General features: G+C 42.3%; 1 protein-coding gene across 1 annotated transcript in view; it reads left to right on the top strand.

The window, feature by feature from the left end:
- The first annotated feature begins 683 nt into the window (after positions 1 to 683).
- The window catches only part of PON3 (paraoxonase 3), a 28020-nt gene continuing 13512 nt past the window's right edge, over positions 684 to 15191 (top strand). Inside the window, exons 1-3 of the mRNA XM_001493457.5 lie at positions 684 to 1384; positions 3011 to 3081; positions 10099 to 10154. Coding sequence (XP_001493507.1) covers positions 1311 to 1384; positions 3011 to 3081; positions 10099 to 10154 — 201 coding nt within the window. The 5' untranslated portion in view covers positions 684 to 1310. The remainder of the gene's footprint in view (positions 1385 to 3010; positions 3082 to 10098; positions 10155 to 15191) is intronic.

The raw sequence follows: 15191 nt of genomic DNA, 5'->3' as shown, positions 1-15191 counted from the left end.
ACCCAGGGCAAGTTACACAGTCACTCTTTGCTTCAATTTTCTTACCTATAAAATTGGGATAATGTTACTACCTACCTCGGAGGTTGTTCTGAGAATTAAGAGTTAATGTGGGCAAAGTTCTAAGCACAATGCAAAGTACACAGCAGGTGTTGCATAACTGATAAGCTTTGTCATACCATAATTATGTATTCATACTATAATTATGTATCCCATAGATCAAGCAGCATCTTCTCTTTTCTTAGTATCTCTAGGTTTGGTAAGTTTTGTTCTGTCAACATTTTTTTACTCAGTTCAACTCAGTAGACTTACTGTTCCCTTCTGTTGGTAAATAAAAACAGATCATGCTTGAAGATGCTACTTGGCTTTGCCCAAATTCCACAAGTCTTCCCCATTTTCAGCCCCTTTCCCTCCAACCAGGTCCTCACTAGAGGGGAAAGAGCGTTCTTGCCTGGCAGGAACTGAAGACTCAGAAGAAAGAAAGATCAAGGAGGATTTTGAACGTCTAATCTCCCAAAGAAACTATTCTCCCTTCCCCCTACTCTGCTCCTCTTCCTGTCTCCCATTCTAGTTCTTTCTTTTCCTTCACTTGTCTCGATTTCTCTTTATCCCATCAATGACGGGGCAAATACTGATATTTACAAATCCACCCAGTCAACAAATTGAACTGGGCACCCACCATATTCAGCATTCTGAGGCAGGGCATGAAGGCAGGGAGATAAGGTCCTGTGCCCCAAATCTTGGAGAAGGGTGAGTTAAACTCTTCGCTTCCGTTATCTTCGTTTATCACTGCTCCCAGCGTCCCGGGATCAATTCTCCGTCTTATTTTCCGGCTTGCGTTCCAGAAACGCGAAGTTTTGGGCTCTGAACTCTGGCTCCCTGGGCTCCCTCGCCCCCTCAGTTTCCCCTTCAGGCCATTTGAGGGGCTGAGGTAGAATTCCTCAGGTTTTAGAGGCAAACTCCTTCTGTCGTCCCACCAACGCGTGTACTCTTCCCAAAGCTGCCAAGACAACACGAGACCTTTACCCCACGGCTGCGGGCTCCTTACGTTGAGCCTTGAAGAAAAAACGGAATCTCGCAGGTAAAGGTTTCCTTGAACTTCGAACGTAAAGGTGGTCTTGAATCGCCAGCGCGAAGATGCCTTTGAACCCGGGGCGGGGCCGGGAGACGCTGACCACAGCCGCCGCGCCCGGCAGCACCCAGCGTCCACCGCCCCGAGGTGCGGGCTGGTGCCAGGGGGCGGAGCCGGGAGCCTGCGTTGGCGCCCTCGGTAAGTGCTCTGAGCCCTGCGTCGCTGCAGTGCACTCGAGACCATGGGGAAGCTGGTGCTGCTGACCCTGCTGGGGGCCGGCCTGGCCCTAATCGGGGAGAGATTAGTGGCAATAAGGTGAGCTGGCATCTTTCTTTAAACAATACCTTTTTTAAAAAAGATTGGCCCTCAGCTAACATCTGTGGCCAATCTTCTTTTTTTTTGTTTTCTTCTCCCCCGACCCCCGCCCCAACATAGTTGTATATTCTAGTTGCAGGTCCTTCTAGCTGTGCTATGTGGGACGCTGCTTTAGCATGGCTTGATGAGCGGTACTATGTCCACGCCCAGGATAAGAACCCGTGAAACTCTGGGCTGCCCTGAGCTTGGCGTCCCTGGCTCTCTTTGTCTACTCTTCCAAGTTACCTCAAGGACTGCCCAGGCTGCTTTCCTGGCGGGCAGGAGTGAGCAGCTTTGAAACCTCACTCCTCGATGCCACCCGGCAATCTGTCCCTTGAGACGCACTGATGTGGAAAGTGAGCTGACTGCTTGCCTTTCCTAAAATGGTAGTGTAGAAATGCCCTGATTTACTTTCTGAAAGTCATGCCCCGCCTTTTCCAGGTGCCTTCAGCATTCTGCTCCTGAAAAACTAACTCTATTGGAAGTACCATGGCTAGTGGGGGTCCAGGCTGCCAGCCTGAAGTCTATAGCTGGCTCAGACGTTACCCAAGGCAGGTTAAATAATGAGGAGTTTTGGGTTACAAAACTCATCGAGACTGGAAGAGCTAGCCTAGCAGGACAGCAGGGAAATTAACTGAACCCTGCAGGCGGGAACTGGCAGTTATGTAGGTATCCGACTTTTCAAAGTGGCGGATCTGCTGGTGATAGCCTTTCCAGAAATATCTCAGCAACAGTCGATACTGGGCTAGAAAAGAGAAATGTTAGGTGGTGGTTTCTGAGTGGATCTAAAGTTGCCTTCAGTTGTCTTTGGGTTGTTTTTACTTATTTCTCTAAGCAGTAGCTGGTCTCCTCAGAGGTTCAAGTCCTCACCTGTTGAGGAGGTTGAGGCCTTTTGGTAATACTTTCTAGTTCAGTTTCAGGGTGTTTATTGTTACATTTGCTCGGGCACCCAAGTGAGAGGATTACAAAAAGTAATAATTATAAAGTAGATCTAAGACGTTTCTTTTTTTAAGGAGCAGTAAGATAAGTCTAAGTGCAGAGTTTTCCTGAATACAATTTAGTAAAAATTTAAAGTTATTTAAAAGAATATTTCACTCATATTTAGAAAAAAGCAAAAGCTACAGGGTTCAGCTGTTAGGAGACCCTGTTGAATTTTGGGAAGGCAGTTTGGGGAGGGGATGGAGTTAAAAGACAAGACTAGGGGATTGAGGGGAGCCGCCGTGCAGATGTACAATAGACAACACTTTAGCAAATTAAGTAATGCTATTCTGTACATTTAAATTAATAATACTATCCAGTTACTCATATTATTAAGTAGTATCGTTTATTTGGGCAGCAAAATGTTATCCATGTGTAATCCCATTTTACTCTTTCAACAATAACTGGGGGAGATTAGCTATTATAGGCACATTGCCCACATAATGTTCACGTTATGCAAATAACTGTGAATAAAAGGAGATGCCTACGTGTTATATCATTCATAAATGATGAGAAAGAGAGCTAACGAATATGAAGGTGATAAAGACCATGTTTAGACATTGATTTTGCATGTTGTGCGTTGACCTCCAGTGTTTTTATCTTCTACAGACAAAGAACTAATGCATCTCGAGAAGTGGAGCCAGTAGAACCCCAGAACTGCCACCTTGTTGAGGGACTTGGTACGTATGTGGCTATACCAAGAGAGGCCAGCACAATTTCTTGGTCACCCTACACCTAAGTGAGCCTGCCAAATGATTTAATTCCCTGCTACTCCTTAAACCCTCCTATGGGGGCTTCTGCCCCATCCACTTTACCCAAGCCACCTCATCCCAGGTCGCCAAGGGGTCTCCTAAATGTCAAGTCTTTGGCTTTTTCTCAGTCCTTTTCCTCACTGATGTGTCTCCATCATTTGAAGCATGTCGTGGACAGCTCCTTGGCCAGATGCTCACTGAACTCTCTTCCCATCCCTTTGTGATGTTTCATTCGCCTCCCACCCCGGCTTCTTCTATCGCCTATTTTACCTCTTTGCTTTCTTCTTCCCTTTCCTTGATGACGTTCTTGGCTTCCAGTGTTACTTCCTTCAAAATTTATCTAAAAGTCCCAAGAGGAATATGACTTAACCCTTACCCTCAAGAACTTCACACCCTACTGAGATGCCTTTAAAAAATTTAATCACAAATCCATAGCGAGATCCCTAACCTCTCAAACTGCAGGCCTTCTTTTCCAGTCTGAAATCTAGTTTATGTTTCTGTCGTTTCCTCCCTCATCCCTCCACCCCCAACCAGCTCTTCTCTCTCTAGACTTCTCCTATGTTTGGTAGCCCCGTTCTCAAAGAGACTCAGTTCAAAATGCAGGAGCCATTTGTTTCCCTCTTGTCCCTCATTGTTCTGCATGAGACATGTTGGCCTCAGCCTCCTCTGTGTCCCACTCCAGGGCTGGTCTCACCTGCTCATTACTGCCACGGCTGCTTAGTCAGGCTCCAAGCCTCCCAGACTCCCTGACGCTGCTACCAGAAAAAAAGTTCCAGCGAGATTCTGTTCACTGTTCTGGGAATGTGTCCTTTCACTTTCTCCCCTTTGCTCGTGAAATTCCCTCCACTGATCCCCTCATCTCTGCTTCCTGAAATCAGCTGCCAATTCCTCTCCTGCCTCTGACCCCTCACAGCACTCTGAAACTCTGAGCGACTTAGGACCCCTCTCCCATGCTTTCCTTTATAGCTAACAGTGTTCTCTCTTTCTCTCACTGTCAGGTTATAAACTCCCTAAGGTCAAGGACTGTGACTTACTTATTAGTAGGTGACAGGATGACAGCATAGTTTATTTTTGATTTTGGTTTTCTGTCCTTTTTCCTCTCAATTTCTAAAAAAGTTAGCCTGGCCCTTGTGCTCCCTAGTCTTAGAGGAGGTTTGTGCTGCTGGCTAGAAAGCAGGAGCTGAAGACAAACTTTTTCCTGACTTTTGTTTTCAAACTCTGAGCTCCTTCAAGGGATTTTGATGGAGAAGGAATAAGAATATATGGATTTTTTTGACTAACAGGGACCCTTGCTCTACTCCCTGACAGCTTTCAGGAGGAGGAGCAGGGCCTCAGAAGCAATGGCTACTAGGTGTCTTTAGGGAGGCTGGATACTTTGTCCTGTGTGTCCCAGCCTGAGCAAACATCATGTGCCCAAGTGCGACCTGGATGTGGCAGAATTATCTAAATTAAAAGGACCACATGGGTTCAGCATTGAGTAACTGAGTGGTGACTAGTGTAGAATAAAGGCCAGATGGACTTCCCCAGATATTCTGCTCAGTTTTAAAACCCTCCACCTACAATCTTTGCACAACCCTGGCAGAGAGACCCAGTAATGACTCAGATTGAATTTCCCTCCAATTTAGTAGAATGTAGGGTCAGGGTCAAACTTAATTTGATTTAAAAAACAAAGAAATATAATGTTCACTCATTTGTTTACTGTTTTGTGCAGTAATATTCATATTTACTATGCACATATCTCTCAAAAGATATGAGCCTGCCAAATACTTCTGAGGAGTAATTAGACTAAATGATTGCCAAAAGCTAACTCAACTCTCAGATTATGTAATTCAAATACATTTGAGAAACTAAAACTAGAGCTAATATTGTAAGACATAAGCAACATTCTGATTCTCCAAATATTTTGAAGAGAATGACTTACATGATTGGAAGCTGGCTGAGAGCAAAAGAAAAAAAATGTCATGTTACTTTTCATGCTATTGGTGTATTTACATTTTATATTTAGAGAACTAAACAAGTTAGAATGGTCAAGGTCATTTGTCAACAAGACAATATTGATATATATCTAAAAGTAATAATACTATCTTATCAAAGTCCCGGTATCTACGAGTGTTCTGCTGGGTGCTTTACAAACATCTACCTCACTCTCACAGCTGACCTGTAAGGTGGGTGCTACTAGCTGTCCTTGCGGACTAAGAAACTGACACACAGAAGAATGAAGTTACTTGCCTCGCGGTCCAGAACTGGAGGGTGACAGCTCAGATTGTGAGCCAATGTGGTTCTCTTCTGTACCTTTGTACTCTCCGTTGTGTAACACTGTCTTTCTTATCTGCCGACAACACATCTTTATTATGAAATCTTCAGGAAAGTATGATAGCAGCAGAAAACAGAAGATCTGAGATGCAGAAAGTAAAATATTAATAAATAGGGCTGATCAAAACAAGGCAGACTGGATATTTAAGTACAGATCACTAATGAGGTAATATTCACAAGACTCAACTGTTTGGTGAGGGGGAGGCTTTATGAAGCAATGGAAGCCACTGATGGATTTTAGGCAGGGTGCCGTAGGCAGTAACAGAGCCAGGGAAAAATTCTGATCTGTGTTCTCTTCGAGACCTAGACTTTTGTGGTTAATTTTATGTGGAAGGAGCTCTTCCTCTTTTTGTTTTCCTTTCCTAGTATTCCTTCTGAGAAGAAAGGTTGAAAGGTGAAAAAATTCTAACCTCTAGAAATCATTTCTCATAGATCTTTCTGCATTAAGCTCACTTTTTTTCCCAAGGCTTTGAGAGTCAAGGGTTGTTTTAACAAGGAAGTTATTTGGCTGCCCTTGGCTTCTATCAAAGTTGCACTTGAAATATGGATAGCTTTATTAGGGCTTGCCCTTGGTGGGATTATACAGCCACCGTATTTGATGGCTTCCTATCTTCCCCTCCATCCCTCTGCCCCTCCTGCAGCTTCTCGTGTCTCCAAGATATGCTTCTACCCCATAGTAGCTTCCATTTGTTTTCTTAGCTGGCTGTCAGAACCTTCTCTCCAAGATGTGACATGATGATCATACTAATAGATAGTAATATTTTGGTGTGACCCTTTCTCAGGGTGCCTGTAGGGAATGATCAAAGGCCAAAGAAGCGAAGTTATGCTAAGTGTAGGGTTGACAGGTTAAAAAGTAATAGACATCTATTCATAGGACTGATTTTAGACCTAGCAGTGGGGTTGTAATGATAGTTGGGCAAGGCTAATGAGAATGTGGGGAGGACTCAGGGGAGGGTGTCCTGGGAGCTCTTACTCCCACAGGTGTTGCTGTTGCTGGGATGCACTGGGCCATCATGAAGGTGCAGTGTAGGTGGCGGGGATGGGGAGTAAGGAGACGGAATACTGTGCAACCAGCTGGTAATTCTTTTTCACATATGAATGCAAAGCCCCAGCTTCCCTTTGCCCTAGATGGAACAAGTAAAGAAAGACAATCACAACACCTCTGGAAAATGCCCACTCCTGTTGTAGGTGAATTACTGAGGTAGGTTAATGCTGTCATATGTAGGAGATAGAAGAACTAGTGTTTGGAAGATGACAGGACCAAAGCAGAGAGCACAAAACACAGGCTATCTTGTACTTAGAAATTGGCACTCACTAGTCAATAGTTTAACCTCAAGACAAGACAAAGTTCACGAAACTAAAATGGTTTCCTGGTATCTTATTTAGTCAGCCAACCAGCTTTTGTTGGGAGCTTTTACAGTGAAAAGGCAGGTATTATATTGGGTACAAGGATACAGTAATGAATAAAACCTGGTCCTTGTTCCCAGGAAGCTTACTGTCTAGTAGGAAATTAACAAGTGAACAGAAGGTTGCAGCCGCAGCGTGAAAAATGTCGCTGTGGAGATAGTCATAGCTGATCGTATTAATACGTAAAATGAATCCTGGAACCAAAAGAGGTTGGAAAAGCTGAGGGGTTGGTCCCTGAGCTCTTCTCTAAGAGTCCATGATACTCAGCCAAGTGGAGGTAAAGGTGGTGTAGGAAAGATGTAAGTTGTCAAGAAGCCGGGAACAGCATGTGCTCAGGCATGCAGGTGACTAGTCTGGCACGTTGCAGTAACTACTACCGGAAATACTGCAGCACAGCTGGAATATATAGAGCAGAGAGTGGAAACCACAAGAACTGACACTGGAGACAAGATGTGGAGGATTTGGGATCCAGGCCAAGGATCTTGGGATTTATATTGCCAGCCCTCTTGGACCTCTGGAGGGTTTTAAGCAGGGGAGTGACAAGGTCAGCTTTGCAATTTAAAAAAGATGACTGTCAGCAGTGCAGAGAATGGTTGTAGGGAGCAAAGCTGACCTATTAGGAAGCTATTGTAGAAATCCAGGAGGGAACTCTAGAGCTTGAATGACTGGTGATCACTTGCCTTTGAGGAGTAAGGAAAAGTAAGGCACCAAAGATAACTCCAAGGCCATCCACCGAAATCGAAATATAGAAAGTGAAGCAGATTCAAAGCAGAAATGTCCAGATTAGTGTGGGACCTGTTAAATATGAGAAATAAAAAAGCCAGGTAAAAATGTCCAACATACAGGTGAATATAGAGGTCTGGAACTTGGGAGAAATGTTTGGACTTGATTTAAGGATTGCAGATTCAAGAGCACGTGTGTGGAAGCTGAAGCCATGGACTGGAGTAGATTGTATGGGTAGAATGGATGCTCTGCCACGAGAAAGAGCCAAGGGCAGACAGAGCCTGAAGAATATTCACATTCACGACAGAGGTAGGAAGGAGATTATGGCAAGAGGAACCCAAGAATAGGTTTCAGAGAGGCAGGAGAAACATCAAAAACCTAACCAATCAGGGGCCGGCCTTGTGGCCAAGTGGTTAAGTTTGCACACTCTGCTTCGGTGGCCCAGGGTTTCGCTAGTTCAAATCCTGGGCGTGGACATGGCACCGCTCATCAGGCCATGTTGAGGCGGCATCCCACATGCCACAAGTAGAAGGATCTACAACTAAAAAAAATCCACAACTATGTACCAGGGGGCTCTGGGAAGAAAAAGGAAAAATAAAATCTTTAAAAAACAAAAGAACTAAGGAATCAATGTGATTTTTAAAATTGCTTTATTCAATTCACTGTGTTCTCCTAATGTCTATGTTACTCCATGGGGAAATAGCACTAAATCTTTGAGGCCATCAAGATGCCATATATAGGTAAATCTTGATTAACTGGAATGCTTAGAAAATGGAAAGTTCTGATTAATTTCATTTTCAGATTACTAGTTGGGGATTAGTTTCAACCTTTAGTATAATGAATATAATAAGATCTTTCTCTGTTCTCTAGTTTTCAATGCCTGTTGCTCATTATTCTATTGATTCAAATTTGCATTTCCTTTGGTTTTGTTTCACTTTTATGTATTTCGCCTATCCTCCCTCAGTTGCCTTTTGATGCGCTAGTAACCCATTACCCCAGATAACCATTTTCTCACGTGTTCCAATTACTATAGTTGTATAACAAACCACCCCAAAACTTAGTGATTTAAAATGACAACAATTATTTTGCTTATAAATCTGCAATTTGGGCAGGGCTTAGAGACAGCTCATCTCTGTTCCATTTGCATCAGCTAGAGTGACTCAAAGGCTGAGAACTGAATCATCTGAGACTCCTCCTGAGTCCCTGTCTCTACCTTGAGTGGTCTCTTTATGGTGTCTCCACTGTAGCTTCAAAAAGTAGCCAGACTTCTTATATTTAGATTCATGCCTCCCAAGGTGCATGTCTTGAGAGAGAGAGAGAGAGAAAGAGCACCAGCAGAAGCTATGACCATGACTTGACTTTGTATGTCACGTGGCATCACTTCCACCTCATTCAATTTGTCAGAGCAGTTTCAAAGGTCCACCCAGGTTCAAAGGGCGAGAACGTAGACCTTACCTCTTCATGGAACAGTATGAGCATCATATTTTAGGAAGAGCATCTGCTGTGATACACATTGGTTCTACCATATTTATAAAATATAGTTTGTCACACTAGATAACCATTGCCTTCACCGTCAGTCCTGCCTGCTTGGGATGACATCATATGTGGCTCTATTTCTCTACTAGGAGTCATGCAAGTTCCTTTTTCATCCTGTTCTCAGTCATAACTTACTTATTATGTACTCTTTCCATAGAAAAATTCTCAAGACCAGCTCTCAATGGAAAAAGATCTGACTAAACTCTTTCAGATTCATTTATGTTCAATAGTCCATCCTAAGATGGGCTTTGTAACAGAGAACAATTATTCAATAATTTCCAGTACGACTGGATAATGATAGATTTTTAAGCCTCAACAAGTTGCAAGAAGGGAAATGGTTGCCAGAGAGGCATTTAAGAGACCTTTACAGGGGCCGGCCCCGTGGCCATGTGGTTAAGTTCGCGCGCTCCACTGCAGGCAGCCCAGTGTTTCGTTGGTTCGAATCCTGGGCGCGGACATGGCACTGCTCATCAAACCACGCTGAGGCAGCGTCCCACATGCCACAACTAGAAGGACCCACAACGAAGAATATACAACTATGTCCTGGGGGGTTTTGGGGAGAAAAAGGAAAAAAAAAAAAGAGAGACCTTTACAATGATGACTTTCCAAGTTTTATCATCTGGTCTGTAGGTTAGTCTTGTATAGGAAATAAAGCTGAATCTCTCAGGACAGACCCTGGAAGCTGTTATTTAAAGAATAAATCTAGGATATGAATTTATTTTATAGATATTTGCCTTTTTTCCCTGAAATGAAATTCTAAAAAAAGAGTTTAGTCTTTAAGAAGTCTGACTCAGGTTTTATTGCAGAGTAGCATGCCTGTGGGATTCCTGAAAATTAATTTAGTTTCCCAAGTAAATAGTTGAAAAAGTCAATGTAGTTTCCAAAAGAAGTTCAAAGTTTTGGCTGTGAGATTTACTTTTTAAGTCTTCATACATACATCTTCCCTATCCTCCACTTCTTTTGCAGGATATGGCTCTGAAGATATTGATGTACTTCCTAGTGGGCTGGCTTTTATCTCCAGTGTGAGTAATTCCCATACTGCACAGATGCTCATGTCTATAGCCGTGTAGATAGTACATTAATGTTGCTGACTAGAGCTGGCAGACGGACCCCTACATGCTCATCTTACCTGTAGGTAAACTGGTCAACTAAAACATCCAAAAGATGATTCCAGAGGGCTAATCAGGACACCACAGGAATGCCCACTCTTGCTTGCCCCGGGGTGGGTACCTTCCTGCGGGCAGTTGCATACTCACTAAGGTCTCAATAAATGCATATTGATTTCCACTTGATTCCTAGACTAGTCTCCAGATTTGTCTTGTTGCTGTCCATCCACATCATTGCCTTGTTTGGCTGTACCTCAGCTTCTGGTAGTCATCTTGTCACTAACTAGTATTCCTCTTGCTACACCTGCCTATGTTTGGAGCTCAGTAAATGTTTGTGGATCGAGTATTAACCATGTTACTCGATTCAAAACCCTGAGCATTTCCCGTGTTGTATTCCCTGCCATGCCTTCTGCTCTTTCTGAAAGAAGTAGAGGGCCTGAATTTCATTCCCAATACCGCCTTCACAGGTTTACAGTGATCCAGAAGCTATGCAAAGGATTGAATTTCAAGAAATTAAAATGTATATGTTGTGAAGATGTTGAAAATTATCATGTATTTATTAAATCTGTCGCAATTTGGAATGAGACCTAAGATTTTGAAAAAGTAGATTGACTACATTTTCAATGTGAATTCTGATTGCTGGAATTGCCTGTCCTAATATTCCCTTTTGGCAAATAAAATACTACCAAATAACATGAATTTTTAGATCTATATCTTTTTGGCCAAAAAAGGGGCACATACAATAACGCTTAATGGCCTTACTTTCTAAATTCTTAAGTATGCACAGTATAGTCAGGGTCTCACTTGGGTTTTAAATTGCTGGTTGTGGTGGTATGTGTAGGGGTGGGAAGGTGGGAGGGAGTTTATTTCTTTAGCTTTTCTCCAAAACTAAAGGTAAAACAAAGCTGTCTAGAAAAGCTTTTTCTTTGTTGACTTAGATTTTCTGTTGTCAATTTAGATTTTCAATGTTATGACACATAAACCTTTGAAAATGATTATTCTATAGCTAAGAGATTTGTTTGCCAGTAGGAAATAATATTTGTAATTCCTACTGTACGCTTCTTTTTTATTTTCACTGGAACTAAAAGTACTGAATTATTGCTGTTCAGAAAGTAGAGATTTTCATCACAAATAATTCCCATGAGAAATGTGAACATGAAGGTTTAAATAATGGAGCTCTTTTTGTAAACTAACAAGCAGCTCATGCTTAGAGGCTAAAGATGATGTTCTTTGCTTACTGTTTATCTTTCTGCACTGTAATTAACTTAAGTCCTTGTTCATCTTGGTTTCTCCTATTGCCCTTTCTTGCCATCCTAGAACATGTTTGGAAGCTGCTGCTTTAGAGAGTAATTCTGTACGATAGATATTTTTAGTCTATTGAGAGGTGCCAAGCAGGCTATTTGCTTCCTTAATTTGGTACTTGGCATACCTCTCTTTGCCTGCAAGATAATCCCTTCTTTACATGTTACCAGCTAACTCCTAGTTTTCTGTGAGGCCTCATTGTGGTGGCCCTTCAATTCCTCGGGAAAGTCTTCCCTGACACTCTCTTTCTGGGTGAGATGCCTCTTCTATGGTCCCTCATGTTCCCTGTTTTTAGGCTCTTATATACCAGCATATCTGATGTGCTTGCTTGGTGCTGCCTCCCTGGATTTCAAGCCCCCTGAGGCCAGAACTTTGGAGTGTTCGCTGCCTTGCTCAGCACCTAACATGCTACATGGCCGACACACGTGCTGGAATATTTGCTGAATGCATGTGCTGGTGAATGAGGGTGGTGGAGGATTTCAGTGCCTGTCCACAGATACCGGTAGTCTGTTTGGGGGAAATAAGATGCCTGCACGTCTAGGTGATTTTCACCATTTTCAGTGGTGAATGCTGTCAAAAGAATTGCTTGCAATCACTTACCACAAATTCTTCCCCAACTGCCTTAAACAGAAAACCAGGTGAGTGTGAAGCCATTTATTAGAAGTGTTTCATTTGTCATAGCACTTAATCTAGACCAAGTTTGTTTGCAGTGCCCCACCCTTATTTCCCTATCAAATCATTTCCATTTCTAGAGCATCCATTCAGCGTCCTCACATAGCTCCAGATTACCAATGGACTTGCTGTGGTGTTGTGCCTTGAGCTGCCTTCTGGAACAATATTCTCTACTGTCAAACCTTTCTTTATGGTGTGGCAGAAAGAGGCCGTACAACTAATGATCAGAGTGATTTAGGCATTTTGCTTCTCTGAGCTTAATTTTCCTTAAGTGCAAAGGGAAGCTTTTCCTCAGGTAAACAGTGAAGCACTGATATCCCTGACATTTTTTTTTCCAGTGCTGCCGTTATCTAAGCCACTGAGCTCAGTGACAAATTGACTATGGGGAAAGGGTAGACTTGAAGACTGAATTTTATGTCCTGATATTGGGGAGAACAGCGATGCCCTTTGCCAAGAATGATAGATACAAATGAGAGGAAGGATTCAAGGAGAGAATGTTGGTTTTGGTTTTGACCATTTGATTTTGAGCTGCCCTTAGGAAGAAGTTGGGAATGCAAGCCAGGGCTCCAGAGAGAGGTTCCAGGTAAATGTGCAGATCTGAATCATTGGTATAGAAGAAACCTGAAACTTTATGGATAAGATCTGCATAGAAAGAATATAGAACAAGAAGGATAGAGGGGTGAACGAGGACAGAATGAGGAAGAGGCAGACAGGAAGGAAGAAGTCTATCTGGAAATTCTACCTTTGACTTTTTGACAAGAAATACAGGGTTGTACCATAGTGTCAAATGCCTCAGAGATACAGATAAGGAAATGTAGAGGAGTTATTGAATAAGATATTTTAGAGGCAATTGATATGACCTTTATAGAGACATTTCCACAAACTGGTAGAATACTGATTTCAGGGAATTGAGAGTTGGAGCAACTCAAATCTGGCAACAAGATCAAGTGATGTTTCTAATAAATTTGACAGTGAAGGGAAGGCAAGATAAATGCATGTTTGAAGGAGTAGTAAAGTTAGAAGAAGATTTGTTTCAAGGAAGAAGAAATGAGCAATTTTTCAGCCAAAAGAAGAGGGCATTGATGAAAAGTGAGTGGTAAAGCAAGAGAGGGAAGGATGCAAATTCTAAAGACAGGCCATGGAGAACAGGGAACCAAATAAATAGGTGGTGGAGTTAACTTAGGAATAGAAAGGGAGTATTCTTTCCTTAAGAAAAGAGCAAGAAAGGAAGGGAATTGGTAAAACTGAAAAATTATTAAAACAGAAAGGAAGGAATCAGAGAAAATTCATGTTAAATAGGATAGGGTTTTTTTAGAGAAATAGGAGGTAAAGTTATCCACTGAGAATAAAGAGGGAGAAAGTGTGGACTCTGGAAGGTAATGAAATAAATTTAGAATAGATACTTGGAGAATTGTAATAGATTACCTACTAGAATGAGCAAGAGGATTGATAAACATTACTGAATGTCTGGTTGAAGTTGAGATAATAAGTTTGTAGTGGATTTTTCAACCTGATTTTAGACTAGCCTATGTAAGAGGTAGACCAGGGCAAAGGGAGTTGGTAGGGAATTTGACAAGGAAACAGTAAGCAAAGTAGGGTGTGGCTTCCTTAGAAGACAAGCTGTTGACTGATGAGGACAGATTCCAGGTCTGGAAGCAGAAGGGTATGGCTAGGGGCATGCTGAACTCTCCTCCAGGTGTGGTGACTTAAGGAAAATGAAAGAAGGAATAGAATCTTCAGCAGTGCCAGTGTTGTCTGGGGGAAAGCCAGGTTTCCGATACGATTTAGACATAGAATGACTGTCCTAAGAAAAGCTTGAAGATGTAGGTGGGGTTGTTTGGAACTGAAGATTGATTTACCCAGGGTTGCGGTGGGGAGCAGTGGAAGGGCCAGGAATAGTATGATTATAAATAAGTGAGTGTGTGTGTATTTATAAGAAAGGGGGAGGAGAGAGAGACAGAGAGAGAAGGTAGAGTAGGAAGGAGAGAATTTAAACTGACTATAAATGGAAATGAGGGTACAAGAAGTGATACAAGATTATTGATATTAATATATATTAGACTGATGGGCGAGGGATATGGGGAGGAAGTGGGCTGAGTTTTGTAACTGGTATAGAATAAACCAATCCCAAGTTGACATAATGACCTGGGGTGCAGCAAAGACCCAATACATTCAAGGATGCCTGTCACTGGTTGATAAACCCCTGGTCCTTCCAGTGGAAAGAACCACTGTCCAAGGTACTAGAATGAACTTTTTGCAATATTTGGAGCAAGGGATTCATGTCCAAATTTTCAAACATATCTATAGGAGCAAAATAGGTCAGAAATAGTCGACTCTATGAGACTGCTTCCCTTATGTCAATTCTGATTCTACTATTTGTCACAATATAATATAATGGATGTAGGGGTGAGAGCGATGCAGTGAAACCATACACCCTTTCTCTCTGCTTTGAGGAAGGGTAGTTATAGAATATCAGCACTGGAAAAAATTTTAGCAATCATACATTTTCGCTGGCTCATTTTATACACGAGGAACCTGAGGCATAGGCAGTCCAAGGGAATTAAACCAAGTAACAATGCCTGGTCTTTTGCATTATACTTTTTGTCTTAATCCCTTCTCGCTAAACAAACAAGCACATAGATAAGGAGAACAGGTCAGTGGTTACCAGAGGGGAAGGGGGTGGGGGAGGGAAAAAGGGGAAAAGGGGGACACATATCTGGTGAAGGATGGGAACTAGACTTTTGGTGATGAACACAATGCAGTCTATATAGAAGGCGAAATATAATGATGTACACCTGAAATTTACATAATGTTATAAACCAATGTGACCTCGATCAAATAATTCTTAAAAAAAGAATAGAGAAAAAGATGAATATGAGTCCTTCCCATATTTCCATTCCCATTCCCAATGGCTTAGATGGCAATGGCAATCCCTCAGATCGGATAATGACAACAGATGACAGAGTGAAAAAATCTCAG

This window comes from Equus caballus, chromosome 4, assembly GCF_041296265.1.
Source record: "Equus caballus isolate H_3958 breed thoroughbred chromosome 4, TB-T2T, whole genome shotgun sequence".
NCBI lineage: Eukaryota > Metazoa > Chordata > Mammalia > Perissodactyla > Equidae > Equus > Equus caballus.
The sequence above is the reverse complement of the archived record's forward strand: the minus strand, read 5'-3'. Positions and strand labels throughout refer to the sequence as shown.